General features: G+C 34.1%; 2 protein-coding genes across 2 annotated transcripts in view; one reads left to right on the forward strand and one right to left on the reverse strand.

Moving 5' to 3' along the window:
* Positions 1 to 11,426, forward strand: part of LOC137632738 (uncharacterized) — a 190,286-nt gene that overhangs the window by 82,894 nt on the left and 95,966 nt on the right. The gene's annotated exons all lie outside the window — the stretch shown is intronic.
* The window catches only part of LOC137632769 (tyrosine-protein phosphatase non-receptor type 2-like), a 61,981-nt gene continuing 55,684 nt past the window's right edge, over positions 5,130 to 11,426 (reverse strand). The window contains exon 10 of the mRNA XM_068364851.1: positions 5,130 to 5,405. Coding sequence (XP_068220952.1) covers positions 5,324 to 5,405 — 82 coding nt within the window. The 3' untranslated portion in view covers positions 5,130 to 5,323. The remainder of the gene's footprint in view (positions 5,406 to 11,426) is intronic.

The raw sequence follows: 11,426 nt of genomic DNA on the forward strand, positions 1-11,426 counted from the left end.
TACACTGGCACAGAAAAACCATAAACAGATGCAGGTGGAAGAACATATTAGAATTATGCTTAAAGTATTTTGTAAGATATATATTAATACAATACCATTTTCAATAGTTTTGTACTATTGATAAAGTTGTGATAAAATCATTGTTGCAAAAGCCATGTCATAAACTTATTACGAGAGAGAGAGAGAGAGAGAGAGAGAGAGAGAGAGAGAGAGAGAGAGAGAGAGAGAGAGAGAGAGAGAGAGAGAGAGAGAGAGAGAGAGAGTATTCATATCCTAAACACACTATACTGGGGTCTACAGATTGGGATATGTAAATTGTACTACAAGCACAACGAAGATGGGAAAACTGAGGTTAATTGAAAGCATTAATTCTGGACATAGGTCCAGGCACTGGGGCACAGGAGGTCATTCAATGCCAACAGAGTAAGATGCAAGAATTAAGAGGTTGTATAGCTAGATGGAATGAGGGCAGGCTTACAGTAGAAAGCTAAAATTAAGGGGGCACGGAAGAGTGTGTGTGTGTGTGTGTGTGTGTGTAGATTGCCTTACCTTGTGTAAGACATGGGCTCTTGCCGTTGGGCAGCCCTTAAGAGAATATTGTTTAAAAGTGTCGCATGGAAGAGACCAGTGTAATGAAAATAAGTGATTTATTGGGTTACTTTACACAATTGGAATAAAGGAAACTGTACTCAGATGTTCTTTATTTTCATAATTTCTTCAAGGCGTTTGAACTCTGGTTCCAGGTTCCTCGTTGCTCTCTCAAATCTATAGAAAATCCATGGGCATTAGCTATCCCATACACAGACAGCAAAGCTTACATACTTTTACTTGTAATGTCATGTTCCTGTCATTGTTTCTAAATGCCATAATGCTCTATTACATCATCTACCTCACCAAACAACACAAAACGCTTATCCATATCATTCCTGTTTCTATAATTTCTTTTTAATTCTATCATATTCAACCTTGTTTTCATAACTATTACTGCTTTCTGTAATCTCTTCGGCCATTACTATTCACAAACCTGTTTGGTTTCCTCTGCTTTCTTTTCTCTTAATTTAATTTGGCACTTTACTTTTTATATCTTTTTTGATTTCTTGCTTTTTATGCATTATAACTTCTTCAATTTTAATATAAATATATATATATATATATATATATATATATATATATATATATATATATATATATATATATATATATATATATATATATATATATATATATATATATTTCACATATTTCTAAAATACTTTTTCCAGTTAAGTGGAATTTTCCAACATCTACACTTGAGTTGCAGTTATCCCTATGTGCATACAAACATAGACTCTGCATGTGTAAATCTATATAAATATAAATATATATATATATATATATATATATATATATATATATATATATATATATATATATATATATTGGATGATTGGAAGAGACCTGGCCTTTCATTAGATGGGGCTAGGGTTCAATCCCAAGTATAAGGTAGAAATTTATTTCTATTTGAGCACAATATTGTGTTGATATTTATCCATATATATATATATATTCTTATTCAGTTATATACAGTATATATGCATATTTAAATATGCACGGCATACAATTATGCTTGAATTTGGGCTGCATCACATAGAGATGGGGTCAGAGCCCAGGTGCAATTGGAAGACATAGTTCCTCTGTCACCGTGAACCACAGGTTGCTTCTTGAGACTTGCCAGAGTTATTCGCAACTCAAGCATTGAGCATGTCATCCAGTCACTACCAAGTATTGGACTTTTATATGTTAAAATGGAAGGTAAGAAAAGCAGATGTCAAAAACAGAAAAACGGCCTCCCACATGGGTCCATGTTGCACACATGCTTTTCAACATTTATACCAATGATTAGCCACAATTTAGAGGTATTCATAGATTTATATATGCAGATGATCTGTGCTTAGCCAACCAGTCAGATTAATTTATTACTATTGAGAGCAAATTTTCAAATGCTTTGAAAGATCTTAATGAATACTACAAGCAAAACTTCCTAAATGCCAACCCAGACAAAACACAGGTCTGTACTTTCCATTTTAAAAACTACCAGACAAAAAGGTAGTTTAATATCTCATGGAATGATAAGAAACTGAAGAATGATAGCTTCCATCTATTTAGGCATTGCACTAGACCGAACACTATCTTTTAGAGACCGTGTAAGGAAAGGAGAAGGTAGCTATCAGAAATAACCTCCTTAGCAAATTGGGTAACAAATCCTTAAACCCTACGACAAACAGCTCTGGCACTCGACTGCGCCACTGCCGAATACTGCTCATCAATCTGGGAAAGATCATGCCATTCCAATAAAATTGATGCCGAACTCAATCAAGTACTGAACGTCACCTTACTAAAGCCTTAGAACATAAACAAATTACAACTCAAGATCTTTGGGAAGAATAATGAAGGGATCAACACTAGGAGACAGAAAAAAGGCAAAATGGATAAGAGAGCAAACTAAAGTAAAGGCTAATCTAACTACAGGTAAGTAAAAGAAGTGGACATGGGCAGGGCATATAATACGACTGACTGATAATAGATGGACATTAACAATAACAGGATGGGTCCTTAAAGATTGCTAAAGAACCAGGGGACTGAAGAGAAGACGATGGACTGGCAAACTAAGAAAATTTGCAGGCATAAACTGGCATAGAAAGACCATAAACAGATGCGAGTGGAAGATGTCCGAGGTCTTTGTTCTGCAGTGGACTAATCATGGCTGATGATGATAAATACAGCAAATAATTGTTTATATATAGGCCTACTGTATATATATATATATATATATATATATATATATATATATATATATATATATATATATATATATATATATATATATATATATATATATATATATATATATATATATATATATATATATATACCTGTGTATATATATATATATATATATATATATATATATATATATATATATATATATATATATATATATATATATATATATATATATATATATATATATATATATATACACACACACACACACACACACACGAGGCCACTCAGCTACCAAAGTGCAAATGGGAGAAACCTCCCACTTGCACAGTCAAGGAAAATTTATAAGATTAGACAAAAAGAGGAAAGAAAGGAAGCCAGAACAGACATATAGTAGGCTATAAAGCAAGTGAAGTAGGGTCTGAAGGGCCTCTGCAAAGACCCACTAGTAATGCCTACAATGCATCGTAGGCAAACAATGATTACGTGAATGGGATCCTCAAAGGCAATTAAAATATGGCATCACAGAGAAGTAAACATAGATGAACGTTGATGAACAAATGGATCTTGGAATAAAATCAATTGGTGCAATGCTATAGAACATGACTACAGTCCTTAGCAGTTGGAAGGAGTATTTTGAAGGTTTATTAAATGCATAAAATAAAAGGGAGGGAGAGAATATTATGCAATTAATTCTAGTGATGGCTTACTGATCTATTAGACTTACTATACGCACAACCTTTATTTCAGTCTTTTCTTGGCGATTTTTCTTTACGTAAATCTTTGATAGTTTAACCTGTAAAATTGGATTGGATTCATAGAAATGGCCAATGTGTAATTGAGAGAGGGGGGAGAACTTGCAGTTGTATCAAGAGGATAAACCTGAAAGAGGTTGAACAGCAAGGAGTTGGCAGGAATGAAGGTCAAGTAACAGAGGCCCAAAGAGACATTGCAAAAATCTTTTGCTATAGTCCATTTCTTTTAGCGATGCATATTTGCACCGACTCGCGGCGGTGCCCTTTTAGCTCGGAAAAGTTTCTGGATCGCTGATTGGTTGGACAAGATAATTCTAACCAATCAGCGATCAGGAAACTTTTCCAAGCTAAAAGGACACCGTTGCGAGTCGGTGCAAATATGCATCGCTAAAAGAAATGGACTATAGTGCCTACAGTCACTTGCTCGTGTCACGGACCACACTAAGACCCTGTGGAGGACATATCAATAGGCAACTAATGATTGGTTAGAATATTTTTAATGAGTGCACACAGCCAAGAGCTACCAATACCATGATGGTCAAAACCATGTAAACACAGAGGGTGATGCACCGTTGACTAACTCATGAAGGTTTAAAAAATTACTGAAGGTTTTATATTAAAGATCTTCAACTAAAAAAGTAAAAATATTGATAATCTTAGTTGCTGGTGTATTCAATGGAGGAAAAAACATAATTAGACCATTTTATTGCAAGGGAGACATCTGACTGGACACTGATCTTTCAGGTTATATCATATCCCACTTAGGAAACTGGTCAAGTCACTGTGGATCTGAACAGCAAGTTCCAGGAGTATTAGAACTGCTGATATCAGGCCTTTTCAGCTTAGCGGACTCTTGTAATACAAATTGTCTTCCAGTGGAATGGGGAAACTCGGCAGTGACCTTTGAATTATAGATTTGGACCACATGGATCAGCGCTGGGGATAAGTCATTGAAAGGATGCTACAAAGGCCCATAAGTAATACCAGGAGTGTATCATGATGTGCAAATACAGTGGTTCACACAACACTCTTTACCTGTAACATTTATCGGCATAATTCTGAATACCAACTTATTAGCTCTTCAGGTTGTTGTAGCATAACAGATTCTTTACTAGAAAGTGATTAATGATGATCTAAACATTTGGGGGGAAATTATCTCTATCTTGAAATAATTTATCCAAAATTAATCTGTGGGTATTCATCCGATTTTACATTATCTTCAAAATTTGAGCAAGTCTAGTAAGTAAGCTATCTATTTCTACATTAAATATTTGTGCTGCTAAAATCAAAAGACCATGGACTACAATACAAAAGTTTTGTAACTATATATGCCAGTTCTTCTTTTGAAATGGTTAATCCCCGCTACCGAAGTTTTTTTTTTTTTATACATACCTTAGACCTTGCAGATAAATTTACCATCTCTGGTTACTAAATGTTTTTGATATCCAAACTAATATACTTAAATCCAAAAATGTAATATTCTTTTTAAGTCTACATTTCACTATTTATGTTTTACTTCTCCTTTTTGTACATTTTGTAAGTATACATAAGTAATCGTTTATTTAAAGGAAACTAAAACTTGAATAAATACAGGGGAAAGAAATCATAATTATAAAGCAAAATCCTTTACTTGAAACCAACAAGTCTTTGTATTGCATTAAAACGTCTCGTTTTATCTAAAAATGCAACGTACCATTACAAACGATATACTGTACTGTAATCACAAAAATTAAGTCATCTTTCCTTTTTAAGTATGATTAATGGAGTGTCAAGAAGGATGGAGATCCAAGACGGACAGAGTCAAATCAGTGTGAAAGACGGCTGCGTTTGATATTACTTTGCTCTTCTTCACCCTCCTCCTCTTCTTCTTTGCTTTCGTCTTTGGTCCTATGGAAAAATAAAAGAAAAGTGCATTTCTATGGTAAGGAGCAGCACACTATAGTTGGCTTGTAAGTACAGTATGCAAGTAACCTTCAAAATTGTACAATAATCAGTTATATATATTTTTCTGATGTTTTACTAAAAAAAATTATATAACGAAATAGCAAAAAGTACTTTTTACATTATTTACCTTTTCAATAATTTACAGCTTATTTTTCTATATAATAAGGCCATTCCTAAGTAAACAAAAAGAGCAGGACTTAGTGAACAAAAATTCTGAAATTTCTAAAAGTCCAGGGTTGCATTTAATAATGGATTTTACCAAAATATATTAAAACTAACCAGATTAAACTGCCTTATGATGTCAAGTCTGGTGACAAGGTTAAATTTTGAATATCTGATGAAGTACCCATCTATAGTCCATTTCTTTTAGCGATGCAGATTTGCACCGACTCGCAGCGGTGCCCTTTTAGCTTGGAAAAGTTTCCCGATTGCTGATTGGTCAGACTAGATAATTCTAACCAATCAGCAATCAGGAAAATTTTCCGAGTTAAAAGGGCACTGCTGCGAGTCGGTGCAAATCTGCCTCAAAGAAATGGACTATAGTTGAAGTCACATCCAATGTAAAACTAATTTGGCACTTGACAGGAGACTTGCATACTATAGAAGACTTAGGAATAGGACACAGTTTGTCAGCGGTTTATCTTTTTTCATATTTCATCTCTTCATAGTTAGGATGATGATGATGATGATGCAACTCCTTCATTTCAAGAGTTAGCTTTCTAAAAATAAGCCACAGGACTTGAGTCGCACTTAGACCAGGGAAAATATATACCTTTACTGCACAGTATATTCAAGCATTCTCAAGGTTCAGGTTTATATTGCAAAATTACTTTACCCATGTTTTACTTTTTGAAGGTTTATTTGGCTGGTTGGTTCAAGATTAGTCTTAGTGATAGACATGGGGTCTCAATGTATCAGACCATAGCAAAAGGAGGTCTACCAGTGGAGAAAAGACTCCCCTTAACTAAGCCTGAAAGCCATTAACAGACCCCTTCAGTAATGGATGGCATAAATGCAACATTTGCTATCAACAGATTTCCTATAAATTATTGTTCTCTCAACTCTTTATTGCACATACAATGGTACGCCATTGAATTGTACACCCTTCAGTAACTAGAATATCTCAGAATAGTTAACATATCATCAAGGAATCCATTAGCAAACTCCTACATGAAAAACTACATCTCTACCATTATTTTTTACTAAATTTATTGATGATCTGGAAAATCTAAACAAACTTCACCATTAAAAAAATAAATTCAAAAAGTGATTTGCAATTTCCTAGCTATAAAAACAGAATCATTTAAAATAAGACACTTTGCTTTGAAATATCACTTATTTTAAAGAAAGGATATTTTAAAATTGCTAACCTGAAACCTAGCCCTTTAACATTTGAGACTAACTCGGAGACATTTTTATTAATATCAAAATTACAGCTACAGCTTCCTTCATACTACAGATCCACTTTTCTTTTTACATCTCTTTTTTTTTCTTTAATTCAGGTATGGGCTTCTTTAAGGGCACTCAGAAACATGCAGTGAGCACCAATATAAATAGACAAAAATTAAAACCAACTGATCGCTTGGAATTAGCTGAAAAAATCAAATTAAAAATAAAATCTCTTGACATTATAATGACTTGAACCATATCTCGACTGTTATATGCATACACTGAACTAATTCCTTGTGGATTAGTTATGAATACAATGTAACACATTAGCTTTAAGGAAGTTCTATTTTCTAGTTGCGTTTTCCTGCAGGCACCTATTGGCAGTCTGAAGTCAAAATCTTTATGGGAGATTCAATAATATGAAAAATTCAAGAAAAAGTTCTACTTTGACTGAAACCTAGTGAAGATTTTACTTAATCATTTTCTCGATTGCTTATTATATTTACTGAATATGACGACTTGATTTAATAAAACCTTTAACCAACTACCCTTTCTTTTGAAGCTTATTTAGCAAATGAAAATAGGAATACACGTGATATCTTTCACAATTTCCATACTAATGAATTCTTTAGATCCATTAACAATGAATGAAGCAATTCCGTCACTACCTGGATATAAGCAAGCATATTTACGTGAAAAATCTTAATATCTCTTTGATAAAAAATACTTTTAATGCATAAAAAATTAAAAACCATAAAAATATGATACATAATTCTTCATCTGCTGAAGGGGAGAAATTACGGTAAACCATTCAAATCTAATACGAACTACCATAGGCTATTATTGTGAATCACCATACGAACAACCAAGTCCAACTCATACACTTTCATAGTATCTGAAATTTGACAAGGTGAAAATTGAACCCAGCAAAGTTCAAAGACTTTGAACAACAGCCAGGTAGGATCAGATGATAAGGAACAGTTGACTACCAAGGTATCACTAAAGTAACTACCAAGATATCACCAAATTGCTATCAATGGATACAGGGATGCAACAGAAGAGTCAGAAGACTCCAATTTACACAGGTATGAGATTTATGCATCACTCAACTTCTCAGTGAAAAAGATCTGAATCATGGCAGTTATCTGGTGGTGTATGGAAACATCATCTGAAAATTGGAAAGTAACCTGGTGCAGTACTTTCTTATAACATCCTGCTTTTCCAATTAGGGTTGTAGCTTACCAAATAATAATACAGTAAAGGGATTTTAACGAAGGAAAAATCTATTTCTGGGAAGAGACCTGTGACGTCCGGTGAAAAGTCCTTCTTTTTACCTTTTCTGATATAAATCTTCCAAATATACCAGAGAAAAATAAAAGCATAGCATGCAGAGGTTACTACCCTCGCGCGAGCACCTCGTGAGTGTCGTGTATACATCAGGGGCGTGTGAAAACCACTATTCACAGGCATAACAATAATAATAATATTATTAGGAGGAAAATACAAACAATGACATCTGCCAAATTGGGTTTGATCACTACCAAATAGGTGGCTTGACTGTTTCAACTCGAACAATAGCAACCACGCCTTTTAAAAAGTAAGGGCAAGTGATTTGCAAAATAGAAGGCAAGGCCAAAAATTTAACATTCTAGAAATCAACCGAAGTCTAATCTAAGTAATTGGCCACAAATATCCAATTGCTACACAATGCATCTGAACTGTACAACACAGTTTTTCATTACTTTGGACAAAACTATCATCTCGTCAGTTCAGCTTTACAGCTGAAAAATTATTTTACAACTAACTACTGTCATTTAACAAGGACATGTAATGAAAAAATAACATTAAAAAATGTCAAGCCTAAGGTTTTACTGAAATATGAAATTTTAGAAAGGTTATCAACAGTTTAGCTACTGAAAACATTAAATCTCTCTGCAAGTGTCTAGTTACACCAACTTAGTGTATGTCTGTAAAGCCTCAAGGAAAAAGTTTTCTTGTACTAATCTGAAAATGTGCAATGAGGTTTCCATAACGAATTCTTGTGAAATGCAGTTTTTACCGTTTCAGACTCTCTGCCATCCTTAACAACACAATTTTTCTTTCTCAATCTACTTTGCCCTCCAATCTTAGTACATCTACAGTACTTTGTAAGCGTTGTTCTTGCTTACTAACTTCTTTTTCACAATCAACATTCATACATTGGATGTTTCCTTTCCAGAGTTCAAAAATATAAGATATTATATTTCTATTAATTGAATTTAGGCCTTAGACAACAGCACTGAGACCACGAAGACCTTCAGCAATAAAGTGCAACTTGAAGGAAAACTTCAGTTGCAACTTGAAGTTAAATCTTAAAGAGGCTGGAAGATGGGAAATTGGAATGGAAGTAAACCAGAAAGTCAAGAAAATGAATGCGACAGAGAGATGTTGGGATTCTGTACACTCTTTAGTAATCTCTAGTGTACACAGTGATGTGCAGTACAGTACATTGATGAGACTAACTCTTTATGATGTCCATAATCCATAAAACCTTTCCACTACTCTTTGTCTTGCTTTCATAATTATCAGGATTCTGGTTGATCATTCCTTTTCAAATGGGACCGATTAAATCAACTCGTTGTTCATGGTCATCAAATGAACTTGGGAATAACCCTGAAAAGCAAGAAGAGAAAATGAACTGACCGTCAAGGTTTCTTTTATCTGGTGTTTAAAGGTAACTCATGAATGGCAGAGGCAAGGGGCAGTGATAGTGTTCTAGTAGGAAAATGCCCTAGAGACTGACCACATACCCACATGATCAGTGCCCAAACTCCTCTCCACACAAGCTAGGACCAGAGAGGGCCAAACAATGGCTGCTGATAACTCACAAGGCATTCATATGGGCTCGCCTTAACCCCTCATCCTTAGCTCACACGGATGGTGAGGTCGCAAAAACTATAAAAAAACTATCGAATCTGAGTAGGACTTGATTACCCGTCCAACAGAATGCCAAGCAATGACGTTTCTAATAGGCCACCGCCTTTTCCTCATTTTGCCATACATCCCATAATCCCATTTTCCAATTACCATCATCAGTGCTAGTCTCAACTGCTGAAAACTCTTTTCTTGGTTCATTATGAACTTTGATACAAAGCCAGCAACTGGTGTTACACAATAAGCATCCAAGCAAGTGGCAATTCGTCAAGAACTGGCAGCAACTTTGATCTGAAATACTTTGGTTCAATTGACCCTGTTCCACCCTGTGTATCATTGGAGCCTATACATCTTATATCCATGCTTCAACCCGTTTCTGCCAGCACATGCCGAACTGCCAATACGTAAGGCAAAATGATCTATAGATCAAATGAATGTAGACAGAAAAACAGAATAAAGTGAAAAATTGTGAGCTGCTCCCATATGCCATTAACTGGCACCTAATACAGTATTGCCTGTTTATTTAATTTTATTAAATAATTACTAATAAAATGTGCACAAACTCATGTGGAACCAGCCTGAGACATTCAACTACAGTAAAATAAACATAATACTAATAACTAAGCAAAGGAATAAACAATGAAATGGAAAAATATTTTGGTCCTGTGAAATTTCAAGATGTTCCAATTACTTTGGATACATCCAGACATAACTGAATTTAATAAATTAAAACTGATTTGAAAATTATCAAAGCATGCACACTCAAAGATGAAAGTCCTGAAACAGTACAGCCGAGAAAAAGTTTCATAGAAGGCTGTAATTGATTTTTAATTTCATTTTCTAAACTTAGACAAAATCAAAATGACTGAGAATACTGTTTTCTTCTATTGCAAGATTGTATCCGGATTTCTTTCCGCTACAAAAGAATGAAACCTACGACAAAATACTTCATTAACTGAAAGTCTTGCAATGAAAACAAAATAAAATGTTGAAGTATGGTATCTTGAAACAACTCAAACATGCTGAAAAAGAATGATAATCTAAAGTTTAAAAGAAATACAATATAAATTTTCACGTAATTGACCAAAAGTGCTCGGCATATTAATATGTTATTAAATTATCACAGGTAACTAAAAATATGCCAGATATGCAACGAACACTAAAATCCTCAAATAAAAAATATCAAAGTTTACATGTGGGATCCCCCATTGATATTTGAACATAGCTAAGTTACTGAGCAATCTATTTGGAATCAAGAACGCTACATTATCCTGCCTTAGCACTAGTCAGAAAAAGTTTCCCTTAAGGGTTTGTTCTATTGTATTAATGTATGGTATGCCAGGCCTTGATTGCCCTACATGGAATAAAAAAGAAGATAAGCATAAATCACACACAAATACAGTACATCAAGGTACACAATCGCACTTTCCTGCATAATTCCTCGTGAACACTATGAACATGCATTTCATAAAATTATAGAAGCTGCAACAGAATCTCAATAAGAATATTTAAACGATTGAAGCACTTTCGTTCAAGTTTACCTAGTAGTGCATCAACATGATTTTATGAATTATTACATCAATAATTGCTGATCAAGCTAAAAAAATGTTGATAATCATGATAAATTGTTTAATATCATAATATCGCTACCTCAGTGCAAGA

The sequence above is a fragment of the Palaemon carinicauda genome, chromosome 42 (assembly GCF_036898095.1).
Source record: "Palaemon carinicauda isolate YSFRI2023 chromosome 42, ASM3689809v2, whole genome shotgun sequence".
Taxonomy (NCBI): Eukaryota; Metazoa; Arthropoda; class Malacostraca; order Decapoda; family Palaemonidae; genus Palaemon; species Palaemon carinicauda.